Source organism: Entelurus aequoreus, linkage group LG21, assembly GCF_033978785.1.
Source record: "Entelurus aequoreus isolate RoL-2023_Sb linkage group LG21, RoL_Eaeq_v1.1, whole genome shotgun sequence".
Classification (NCBI taxonomy): Eukaryota; Metazoa; Chordata; class Actinopteri; order Syngnathiformes; family Syngnathidae; genus Entelurus; species Entelurus aequoreus.
Genome location: NC_084751.1, coordinates 34,709,782 through 34,723,151, shown reverse-complemented (window position 1 = coordinate 34,723,151; position 13,370 = coordinate 34,709,782). Strand labels below are relative to the sequence as shown.

At 40.7% G+C, this 13,370-nt stretch overlaps 1 protein-coding gene across 1 annotated transcript in view; it reads left to right on the top strand.

The window, feature by feature from the left end:
• The first annotated feature begins 7,631 nt into the window (after nucleotides 1-7,631).
• Nucleotides 7,632-13,370, top strand: part of si:ch211-196i2.1 (collagen alpha-1(III) chain) — a 65,577-nt gene continuing 59,838 nt past the window's right edge. The window contains exons 1-5 of the mRNA XM_062032061.1: nucleotides 7,632-7,768; nucleotides 11,005-11,112; nucleotides 11,196-11,249; nucleotides 11,316-11,369; nucleotides 11,463-11,516. Coding sequence (XP_061888045.1) covers nucleotides 7,751-7,768; nucleotides 11,005-11,112; nucleotides 11,196-11,249; nucleotides 11,316-11,369; nucleotides 11,463-11,516 — 288 coding nt within the window. The 5' untranslated portion in view covers nucleotides 7,632-7,750. The remainder of the gene's footprint in view (nucleotides 7,769-11,004; nucleotides 11,113-11,195; nucleotides 11,250-11,315; nucleotides 11,370-11,462; nucleotides 11,517-13,370) is intronic.

Genomic DNA, 13,370 nt, shown 5'->3' with positions numbered 1-13,370 from the left:
TTTGCAGTCTCCATTGTTCATTAAACAAATTGCAAAAGATTCACCAACACAGATGTCCAGAATACTGTGGAATTTTGCGATGAAAACAGAGCTGTTTGTATTGTGATACAATGTGTCCGAATACTTCCGCTTCAACCATCGACGTCACACGCAAACGTCATCATACATAGACGTTTTCAACCGGAAGTTTCCCGGGAAATTTAAAATTGCACTTTATAAGTTAACCCGGCCGTATTGGCATGTGTTGCAATGTTAAGATTTCATCATTGATAGTAGTGGGTTTCAGTAGGCCTTTAAAGTGTTATTTACAAAAAAAAATGTGCACTATAGATTGCTCTCAACAGTTCACAAATGTTCTTAATGTGTTGAAACATAAATTTATATTCAAGATGGACAAATACTTTTCAAGTAAAATGTTATGCAATGAATGTCTGCAACTTGTGGACGACAAAGCAGACATCGTAAAATAAATAAGCATTTGGTGGTGTTTCTTTCTATAATTATAATAAATTATTTCTGTAAGTTATAATTAATTAAAACTAGGGATGTCCAATAATATCGGACTGCAGATATTATCGGCCGATAAATGCTTTAAAATGTAATATCGGAAATTATCGGTATCGGTTTCAAAATTATCGGTATCGGTTTCAAAAAGTAAAATTTATGACTTTTTAAAACGCCGCTGTGTACACGGAGAAATACAGAACGCCAAAAAACCTTAAAGGCACATTATATCTACGGTTTTTCACACACACAAGTGAATGCAAGGCATACTTGGTCAACAGCCATACAGGTCACACTAAGGGTAGCCGTATAAACAACTTTAACACTGTTACAAATATGCGCCACACTGTGAACCCACACCAAACAAGAATGACAAACACATTTCGGGAGAACATCCGCACCGTAACACAACATAAACACAACAGAAGAAATACCCAGAACCCCTTGCAGCACTAACTTTTCCGGGACGCTACAATATACACCCCCCGCCCCCCAACCCCGCCCACCTCAACCTCCTCATGCTCTCTCAGGGAGGGCATGTCCCAAATTCCATGCTGCTGTTTTGAGGCATGTTAAAAAAAATAATGCACTTTGTGACTTTAATAATAAATATGGCAGTGCCATGTTGGCATTTTTTTCCATAACTTGAGTTGATTTATTTCGGAAAACCTTGTTACATTGTTTAATGCATCCAGCGGGGCATCACAACAAAATTAGGCATAATAATGTTTTAATTCCACGACTGTATATATCGGTATCGGTTGATATCGGAATCGGTAATTAAGAGTTGGACAATATCAGAATATCGGATATCAACAAAAAAGCCATTATCGGACATCTCTAATTAAAACAGTACAATAATTTGACAATGAGCTATATACAGTATATGTGATTGTATTGCCATCAGAGTGCTATACAATGAATAAAACATCAATACAGTGTTATTTTATGATTTATGTTGCAATGAAGTGCTTTTTTCGGTTACAAGGAACAAAATAGTGATACCGATTTCATAAAATCACAAGTTAATTTAATGTTATCCAAAAAAGCCTCAAAATGTCATAACTTTTGCCGCAGTTTTCAGAAAAAGCTGCTGCAAACTCAGGCATTTAAGTCCACAATAATCACATTAAAACAGCTACCAAAATCCTGGAGTGACGAGCCAAACATGTCAGACCTATGAAGTGAAGTGGAGTTAAAAGACTTTTTAAATTTGGGACCTGGCCTTGAGTATATAAAGCGAGTCATAGCTCAAGATGAAAGAAACATGTCTGCCATTGTTTGTGTTTTGTTCTTTTGTTCTTAGGGTCCGCCAGGACACCCTGGGGAGAAAGGAAGACAGGGATCGCAGGCAAGAAAACGTTTTATTCCTAATCAAAGGCTTTGCTTTAGTTTTGTGGCTTTAATTTCGAAAATGTTGCATTGAATCCTTTATATTTATATAATGTTTATGTTCCGTCCATTTTTATCCTCATTAGGGTTACTTGGGCCTATCCCAGCTGACTTTGTTTGAGAGGCGGTGGGCACTGTTGACTTGATGCCAGCCATTCGCAGGGCACAAACAACCATTCACACGCACAAATAAATAAGAAAGAGAAAAACATATCAATGTAAGGCACCGTTGCTGATGATAGTAATATTAATTTAGACATCCTGTAGTGACTAGTGTTTAGAAATACCCAAAATGAATAACCAAATGTGGAGTAACATCTTCTAGTGGTTAAACATGCCAACTTCAGGTCTGTAATTAACAGCTGCACAATCACAACATCTCCTATTGATAGTGATCATTTTTAGTGACCAAAGACAATAAACCTGTGAGGTGAGGTGACCTTTACACCAGGTGAGGTATACAGTCACGATCAAAAGTTGACATACACTTGTAAAGAACATAATGTCATGGCTGTCTTGAGTCTCCAATAATTTCTACAACTCTTATTTTTTTGTGATAAGAGTGATTGGAGCACATACTTGTTGGTCACAAAAAACATTTATGAAGTTTGGTTCTTTTATGAATTTATTATGGGTCTACTGAAAATGTGACCAAATCTGCTGGGTCAAAAGTATACATACAGCAATGTTAATATTTGGTTACATGTCCCTTGGCAAGTTTCACTGCAATAAGGCGCTTTTGGTAGCCATCCACAAGCTTCTGCTTGAATTTTTGACCACTCCTCTTGACAAAATTGGTGCAGTTCAGCTAAATTTGTTGGTTTTCTGACATGGACTTGTTTCTTCAGCATTGTCCACACGTTTAAGTCAGGACTTTGGGAATTCAAACGTATACCATATCCTTGTTGCTAAATAACAGTGTAGTAATCACAGGATAACTTACATTGTCATGTGACCACCAGAAAAAGGAGGAAGCAAAGTCTGCCAAAATAATATTCAGTAATTCAATAATACAATTGTTTCACAAAGCCTGTCTGTGTCGGTCTTTAACTTTTTTGTGTGTTTGACAGCCAACAATAAGGAGTTTTATGCCACATGCGGTGTGTGCCACCATCTAGGATGTTTACATTGCTTGACTCTTCCCCCTACTTGTTGCTGCTGGTGCAGGGGGGAGTCCATGGAATGGCCACATCTGTGGCAGACGATGAGCAGGATGACATGTGCGAGATAGGCGCTCATTTGGCAGGCGTGGAGGTAGAGCTGAAGGTGGCGTCTGCGGCGGACCCACTGGAGGCGGAGCTGGAGGTGGGGTTTGCGGCGGACCCACTGTAGGCGGAGCTGGAAGTGACGTCTGCAGCGGACCCACTGGGGGCAGAGCTGGAGGTGGCGTCTGCGGCGGACCCACTAGAGACGAAGCTGGAGGTGGCGCCTGCAGCAGACCCACTGGAGGCGGAGCTGACGGTGACCCCCGCTGGTGAAGAGGTGGAAGGAGCTGTGCATCCCCAGTTGTATAGTTGCCAGAGTAGCCTCCACTTATCGACTACCCACCAGGAAGCAAATTAGAGACGCTCTTCCCCAGAAGGAAAGAACTGTTTATCGGGCGTGTCAACTGGAGGCACTAGAGCAGGAACCAGCAAAGGGCGAAGGGTGGCATGGAGGAGGATTGTTGCTCCCTTCCGTTCAGGTTCCCCATAGCGTTCGCGTGGAACAGGAACAGGTGGCTGCCGCACAGTCGGAACAGAAACAGGAACGGATGGCTGCCGCACAGTCAGGACAGGAACAGGAACGGGTGGCTGCCGCACAGCCGAAAATGGAACAGGAAATGGTGGCTGCCATGTAGCCGGAACAGGAACGGGAGGCTTCCGAACAGCCGCAGAGGGAAGAGTTGGCTGCATGGAATAGAAACATGTAGCGTCAGAGCCTTGATTTGCCAAGGTACAGGAACGGGTGGTGCCATAGCCTTGATTTGATGAGGTACAGGAACAGGTGGTGCCAAAGCCTTCATTTGATGAGATACAGGAACAGGTGGTGCCAAACAGGTTGCACTAAAACTTTGATTTGGTGAGGAGCAGGAACCGGAGGAAGCTGGGTTCTTGAAGCCAGGGTGTCTTAACAGACAGAGCTTGGGTTTTGGAAAGCTGGGGTGCTAGAACAGGCAGAGCTTGATCTTTTGGAAGCTGCACTGTAGGTGTAGGCAATTTAGTCAATATGTGGGCACTTGGATAGGGCTGGCTGCCTGCTTTAGCCAGAGGAAGAGAGACCATGCTGGCATTGTCGCTATGTGGGTGCGCGGCCACAGCCGCTTGTGCCTCTGTGCTCTAGAGCGTGCCCGAGGAGCCGGTGACGCGTTGTCAGCAGCTTTTGCCTGAGCTGCAATGGCTCGGAGCCAAGGTCATGAAATGTTTGGCGAAGTGAGTAATTGGATTATCGTACTCAACTTCTGGTTGAGTGAAAAACTGCTGCACATTGCCCTGGATTGGTTGAGGAACAAGTGGAGACTGTGCGTTTGGGTGGTATGAAGCCGCAGGGGCCGGCTCCCGCCTGTGTCGCTGGGCCAAACAGAGTCTATTCAAACCAGATGGCCATCTGGTCCTCCAATTCCTCCGCTATGAGTAGCGCCGAGACTCAGCCTCCATGGGCTCCGAAAGGCTCCTCTAATACTCCTTCAACTTCGTCCCACTGTACCTCTCTGCGATGTCACTTGTTGGCTGGATCATTATGTGACGATTGCTGTGACCCAAAGATTTGGAGACAGTGTGCAGGTAAAGCTATATTTAATAAGCAAGAAACAAAAACTAGTGCAGCTGGGAGTGCACCAAACCCCCAAAACTAGTCCAGCAATGGAAGTGCACAGGAAGCAGTGAAAGCTAAGTATAAGGAGAGCTTAAGTCCATGTGTAGTGAAGCACAAAGTACAATTACAATGATCCAGCTCTGACTGAATGACCAGGTTGGCATATAAAGAAAGGATTGGCAGCAGGTGATTGTCCTAATCACCAAACAGGGGCAGGTGCTGTTCCATCTTGACTGTTGCAAGGCAGGGGAAGTGCGCAGGAAGTGGAGAAAACAGGGAGGAAGAAGCACTGAGACTAACTCATAAACATCGAAATAAACAATACACAAAGTCCGACCTGTCTAGGCAGATCTTGACACCTTGGCCTTAAATATGTGGAAGACCCCTGCTTTAAAGCACTCAAAGAAAAATGGCTTATTCATGTTTTTATTTACTCATTAATGCCTTGTTTTGTTTTTTGTATTTTTTTCTAGGGTAGACCTGGCGATGACGGCCTCAAAGGGATCCAGGGGGCACCGGTAAGTCAGAGGACCCAGTGTTTCCCACAGAATGCCTATCTAGTTGTGGGGGTGGTGGGGGTGTGTGTATAAATATATATATATATATATATATATATATATATATATATATATATATATATATATATATATATATATATATATATATATATATATATATATATATATATATATATATATATATATATAAACATATATATATATATATAAACATATATAAACATATATATATATATATATATATATATATATATATATATATATATATATATATATATATATATGTTTATATATGTTTATATATATATATATATATATATATATATATATATGTTTATATATATATATATATATATATATATATATATATATATATATATATATATATATATATATATATATATATATGTTTATATATATATATATATATATATATATATATATATATATATATATATATGTTTATATATATATATATGTGTATATATATATATATATATATATATATATATATATATATATACTGTGTGTGTATATATATACACACAGTATACAAGCACAAGAACTCCTACACAGGGTGGAGCTAGAGTGCGCCAAGGTTGGCCTTAGGCTAAATGCCAAGAAAACTGAGGTCATGACCTACAATGTTCCACCAGAACATCAACCTCTGATAACAGCAGGAGGCACTGTGCTGAAAGAAGTTGAGGACTTCAAATACCTGGGCAGATGGGTCAACTCAACTGAGCAGGATTTTAAAGTGAGGAAGGCACTTGCATGGAGGGCCCAGAACGGCATGACCAGTGTATGGAGCTCCAACCTCCCCCGCCAAATCAAACTCAGCTTCTTCTACGCGACAGTTGAGTCCGTTCTCCTCTATGGCAGCGAATGCTGGACCCTGAAGCCAACCCTGGAGAGGTCTTTGGATGGTTGCTACACCAGGATGCTGCGTGCATCAATCAACAAGAGTGCGCACGTAACCGACAGAGTCCTCTACAGGGGAATACCAAGGGTGAGCGAGAAGATTGCTGTAAGGAGAATGAGACTAGCAGGGCACTGCCAAAGGCATCAGGAGCTGCCAGCCAGCAAATTGGTACTGTGGGAACCAACACATGGGCATCGGTCAAGAGGACGTCCCACACTAACATACGTGGATGTACTCAAGAAGGATGCAGGAGCTCAGAGTACCAAGGAACTGGCCAAATGTATGGAGAATCGGGATGACTGGAAGCAACGATGGAAGGCTCGTCTGAGGACGACCTAGAGAGATACACACAGGGGTGTATGTATATATATATATATATATATATATATATATATATATATATATATATATATATATATATATATATATATATATATATATATATATATATATATATATATATATATATATATATATGTATATATATATATATATATATATATATATATATATATATATATATATATATATATATATATATATATATATATATATATATATATATATATATATATATGTATATACTGTGTGTGTATATATACACACAGTATACACACAGGGGTGTGTATATATATATATATATTAGGGCTGCAACAACTAATCGATTAAATCGATTAAAATCGATTACCAAAATAGTTGGCGATTAATTTAGTCATCGAGTCGTTGGAACTATGCTATGCGCATGCGCGGAGGCTTTTTTTTGTTTTTGTTTTTTGTTATTTTTTTGTTTTTGTTTTATAAACCTTTATTTATAAACTGCAACATTTCCAAACAGCTGAGAAACAATAATCAAAATTAAAGCTGCAAGCAGCATTGGTCGGGTCCGCCTTCTGGCAGGTGCTAGTCCTAGGTGTCCAATACTTTAGTCCAGTGGTAGTCCTGAGTGAGACCTACATAGAGGTTTTTGTTTCGTGTCTCTACGATATTGGTACTGGGAGTTAGAGGAAGTTGTGTCTGTGTTTTTTTCCTAGGTGCTGCGGCACAGTGGTTGTTTTCTTTGAAGGTGCGTAAAATCACAGCAGCGGATCCATTTCACATTGTCATTATAGGCTATTGTGTGTATTGAGGCCAAAGAAGGTCTAATCGCAGTTTCGTTGTCATTTTTGGCACCGTAGCAGCATCAGTGCTGCGGGTCTTTGAAGGCTCGTAAAATCAAAACGGTAGCACTTATTAAAACGCCGTCGTGAACTTTTAATCAGAAGGGTTCAATCTCTCTCCTGTAGCAGTTTGAAGCGGAAACGACAAACGCGCTCAGAGGAGATAATGTTTGATGTTTGGTGACCGTTTGGTACAAAAATGTTGTTTTGAAATGGAGATAACAAACTTCCTGTTGATTTTTGCTGAAGGGTGTCAATGTATGAAATGTAGGTCTAAATGAGACCTACGTAGAGGTATTTTTTTCATGTCTCTACGACGTTCCTACCGGAAGTTACAAGCAGTTTTGTCAGAGTTTTCCTCCGAGGAGCAGTTTTTTCTCTTTTTTTCCCAAAAATTATGTAGAGCACAATTTTGAGTTTTGGGATTCGGTTTTTTTTTTAGATCGCAGTTTCCCGCAGTCCCGATGTGTGTGCGAATTTTGGTGAGTTTTGAAGTATTTTAAGGGGGTCAAATTACAGCTCAAAAATCAAAAATGAGTGTTTTTAGTCATTTTTTGTCTTGAAGGGGAAATTGCCAGCTTCCTGTTGGTTTTCGCCCGAAGAAGTGAAATTATGAATTGTAGGTCTAACTGAGACCTACATACAGGTTTTTGTTTCATGTCTCTACGACCTTCCTAGTGGGAGTTAGAGGCGGTTTTCTTCCTAGGGGGCGCTAGAGAGCAATGTTGATTTTTGGGCTTTGGTTTTTAGACTAAGTTCTTTTGGCCCACTTTTTGTATGTGTGGAAAAAATTTGGTGAGTTTTGAAGCATGTTAAGGGGGGCGTAGTAGTGCGCAAAGCTGCGGAAAAATAATAATAATAATAATAATAAAACCTTACAATTTCAATAGGGTCCTTTCGTCCCATTGCAAAAGGACTCCCTTTGGGATTCCTTTTGAAAAGGTCCTGTGCGGACCCTAATGAGTACAAAAACAGTACAAAACAGCACCAAGGCGGCGCTGAGGCTACGTCTCATGAGGTGGCGTAAGCTAGCCAATGATGTGTCATGTGCAGCTCACGTGACGACGGCGTCTCCTTTGCTGGAAAAATTTGAAAAATGGCGCAGGAAAACACTACCGATAGTTTGGCGGAGAAACATCATGAGGTTATTGCTTCAATGGAGAAAAGTGTACGACCTAAGTCGTCAAAAGTGTGGGAACACTTCACTTTAAAGACTTCAAAGAAGACCGTTTCCTGCAAAATGGCACGGAAGTACAACATTGCTTCAGGAGCACCTGAAGAAGAAAAATGTTGGAGCCATGGATGAAGGGAGGAACTCACAGTACGTAACTTTTTAAGTCCATATTGGCAACAAGCATTCATGAGTTCAGCTTTTTTGTGAGTAACGTTAAAGTTATGCCTTTGTTGCAACGCGGGGCTGATAATGTGTCTCCGGCACATTTGACTCCGTTTTGAGAGAGAAAACGCACGGTTACCAATTTCGAAATAAACGTAACGGACAGAAATATCTCAGGTTGGTTTCATAATGGATCAATGTAGCCGGGCTGATAAAGCTATATAAATATATTTAGATTTGAGTGACGCTTTAGTATAACTAAACGTTATGAAGGTGCTGGAATATTTCATGCTATTATTCAGAGGCAGCCTAAAATTAATCCTTTATTATTCACAACAGAAACGTGTACAATATCTGATTCAGTTCTGATGAATTACATTTCTGTGTTATTGTTGGTGTATGCTGCACCCCCAATGTCCACAACATGGTGCCAGTATGCTGTTTTTTTTCAATAAAATACTGGCAAGGATAGAAATGCAGTTTGTCTCTTTTATCCGATTATTAATCGATTAATCGAAGTAATAATCAACAGATTAATCGATTATCAAATTAATCGTTAGTTGCAGCCCTAATATATATATATATATATATATATATATATATATATATATATATATATATATATATATATATATATATATATATATATATATATTTATATATATATATATATATATTTTTTTTTTTATTATTATTTATTTATTTTTCAAAAAAGCTAAAAGAAATGTATACCTATATTTCAAGACACATTTGTGTAATTAGTATCAACAATATACCATTTCAGTGGCCTAGTGTTTAGAGTGTCCTCCCTGAGATCGGTAGGTTGTGAGTTCAAACCCCGGCCGAGTCATACCAAAGACCAAAAAAATGGGATCCATTACCTCCCTGCTTGGCACTCAGCATCAAGGGTTGGAATTGGGGGTTAAATCACCAAAAATGATTCCCAGGCGTGGCCACCGCTGCTGCCCACTGCTCCCCTCACCTACCAGGGGGTGATCAAGGGTGATGGGTCAAATGCAGAGAATAATTCCGCCACACCTAGTGTGTGTGTGACAATCATTGGTACTTTAACTTGAACATTTCACTTAGCAAACTCATCCCGCGGGCCGGATAAAACCTGTACGTTTGATACCCCTGCTTTGGAATTAACTCCATCAGTAGTTTAGATAAAACTGATGCCAAGTTTTGAGTAAAACATTAAAAAAAAAAAAAAAATTAATTTCCAAAAATATTTTGTGTCACATTATTGGGGTCCTTTATTTAAAGTTAATTTATATTATGCAAACAAGTCATTTACTGTGATTAATCGCGATTAATCAAAAATCCCAAGTGCAATTCATCTGATTCAAAATATTCGTTTGACAGCATTTTTTTCTTTGTTTTTTTAGTGTGTGATGTTCTAATAAAGGAGTTGTTTGTTTTGTCCCTACAATGTGTTGCATGCTCATAAAAAAACACTTTGAAAACCCCTGGCTTATGATCTGCTGTACATGTTTGAGTTTGACGTTGAGTCCACGACGTGATTTTAACTCATTTTTAAAACCCATAAAAGTAAATTTGATCGTCAGAAAAAAAAAACATAAATTACGGATAAACAAATGGTTTTACTTTATCATACCAAATACATTAACCGCAGTGAAAAATAAACGGGAGGAGCTGGACGAAGTGGCTGGGGAGAGGAAAGTCTGGGCTTCTCTGCTTAGGCTGCTGCCCCCGTGACCCGACCTCGGATAAGCGGAAGAGAATGGATGGATGGATGAATGGAAAAATAAATGAACAGACATACAGTGCAAAATGTCCTGTAAACATGACTGTAGAGGTTGCCCTCTAGTGGGTTCTTCGGACCACCACACACTGCCAGGAGAGCCCGGAATTCAGGGTATAACACTGTTTTATTTTCATTCCATTGTGCAAGGCTTTTGCTTTCCAGCAATGTCTTCTCTTCCTGCGGCCGCTCAGCAGCACCTCCAACTCCAACTCCGTGTCTCATTCCGGCTGCTGCTAATAAAGGCGACAGGTGATTAGATAACAAGGCCCACCTGGGCCATCTACGCACCTGTTGCTGTCTTCGAGGCCGGTCCTGGCACACCCCGTTCCGCGACCTGCCCGCAGGCCACGCCCCCCTCCACAATGACATTATGTGCAAAAATAATTTTTATCTAGTACTCTTGAAGATTATTTAGACTCATCCACGATACCAAATCTTTGTCAATTATTTGAACTAGTTGCAGCCCGACTATACACATGCTTATTGCAAAAGCATAGTTTGAAGGCAGATGTCAAAGAGATTTATTTGAACTATACAAATGTAGCTTTTTTGTAAGTAACATGTTCAAAATAGAAGATTTGTTGTTACCTTGCAATACCACTCTGTTTTTCAAGGGTGCTACGGGGCTACTGGGTGATGATGGAGCCACTGGGAAACCTGGACCCAGAGGAAGCAATGGACCTCCTGGACCTCAGGGGCCTCAAGGGCCAACAGGAATCTCAGTGAGTTGTTATTTACCTTCAAGCGATGCTTTTGTTCACACTTTATAGATGTATTTGGGATTATTGTTGTTATGTCTCCACAGGGCCTCCAGGGTGCTGCTGGGTTAATAGGAGGAGCGGGAGACAGAGGGGACAAGGTCACCTTCAATAAGAGTCAGATTAAAATCATGTTCAACTATTAAAACCAAGTGTCTCTTATTCAGGGTTTAGCTGGCATAGGTGGCGATGCTGGCCCTTTTGGACTAGACGGAAAACAGGTTGGTCTTCATTTCACTTGTGGGTTTTTACTGATCTGTGTCATTACTGATGTCATTTCACTACATTCTAATGATGGACGTTTTACATGTCAGGGTCTCCTGGGCCACACAGGCGATGATGGACCACTTGGAGAGAAAGGAGACCTGGTCAGTGCACACAGACACAACATCCCACACCTTTTATTTCACTATTTTTTCTCCATGTGGCCCGATACTACTTTTTCAATTCCAATACAATACCGATATTATACATATATATACATATATCGATATTGGCCTAGAGAATTGACGGATGCAGATTAATGCAATAAGGTCAATGGATGGATGGATGATATCAGCATGAATAATAGTACATAGTATTTTATATATTGTAGTGTGGGATTTAAAAAAAAATGTTGGATCAAGTACAGTACTGTAAAAGTATTTGGAGGACAATGGCAAATGTGTGCTGTCTTTAAATCAAAATGAGTGTGTGGAAGTCGCTTCCTCGTAGTCCCACTGTCAAACACGGCACAGGAGACCAGCGTGCATGTTGAACAAGGTTTTTAATGATCGTATGTTTCTATGCAAAGTTTTCTCTCTCAGAACGGGACTTTTCAGTCACTCTCCAAACTTCCTCTTCCTCCTGCACCCAGCCGCTCACTCTTAAAGGCCTACTGAAATGAGATTTTCTTATTTAAACGGGGATAGCAGGTCCATTCTATGTGTCATACTTGATCATTTCGCGATATTGCCATATTTTTGCTGAAAGGATTTAGTAGAGAACATCGACGATAAAGTTCGCAACTTTTGGTCGCTGATAAAAAAAGCCTTGCCTGTACCGGGAGTAGCGTGACGTCACAGGTTGTGGAGCGCCTCACATCTGCACATTGTTTACAATCATGGCCACCAGCAGCGAGAGCGATTCGGACCGAGGAAGCGACGATTACCCCATTAATTTGAGCGAGGATGAAAGATTCGTGGATGAGGAAAGTGAGAGTGAAGGATTAGAGGGCATTGGAAGCGATTCAGATAGGGAAGATGCTGTGAGAGGCGGGTGGGACCTGATATTCAGCTGGGAATGACTAAAACAGTAAATAAACACAAGACATATATATACACTATTAGCCACAACACAACCAGGCTTATATTTAATATGCCACAAATTAGTCCGCATAACAAACACCTCCCCCCTCCCGTCAATATAACCCGCCAATACAACTCAAACACCCGCACAACACACTCAATCCCACAGCCCAAAGTACTGTTCACTTCCGCAAAGTTCATACAGCACATATATTTCCCCAAAATCACGTACGTGACATGCACATAGCGGCACGCACGTACGGGCAAGCGATCAAATGTTTGGAAGCCGCAGCTGCGTACTCACGGTAGCGCGTATCCAACTCAAAGTCCTCCTGGTAAGAGTCTCTGTTGTCCCAGTTCTCTACGTGTTTGTGTTGCTGCAGCCGGCCGCTAATACACCGCTTCTCACCTACAGCTTTCTTCTTTGCTGTCTTCATTGTTCATTAAACAAATTGCAAAAGATTCACCAACACAGATGTCCAGAACACTGTGGAATTTTGCGATGAAAACTGACGACTTAATAGCTGGCCACAATGCTGTCCCAAAATGTCCGCTACAGTCCGTGACGTCACGCGCAAACGTCATCATACCGAGATGTTTTCAGCAGGATATTTCGCGGGAAATTAAAAATTGCACTTTACTAATCTAACCCAGCCGTATTGGCATGTGTTGCAATGTTAAGATTTCATTATTGATATATAAACTATCAGACTGCGTGGTCGGTAGTAGTGGGTTTCAGTAGGCCTTTAAAGACAACAGATGATTAAAATTAACACGTACCACCTGTGAAATCTAATCACCTGCCCGCCCCTGCCCAATGGCGCTTGCCCTCAGCACCACGGACAGCGGCGGTGACTTTTACTCCTACAGGCAGCGCTGGCTACACCTCCCCCACAGAGTGGCAATTGGTTTTGGCGACACCTCGCGGTTACAATA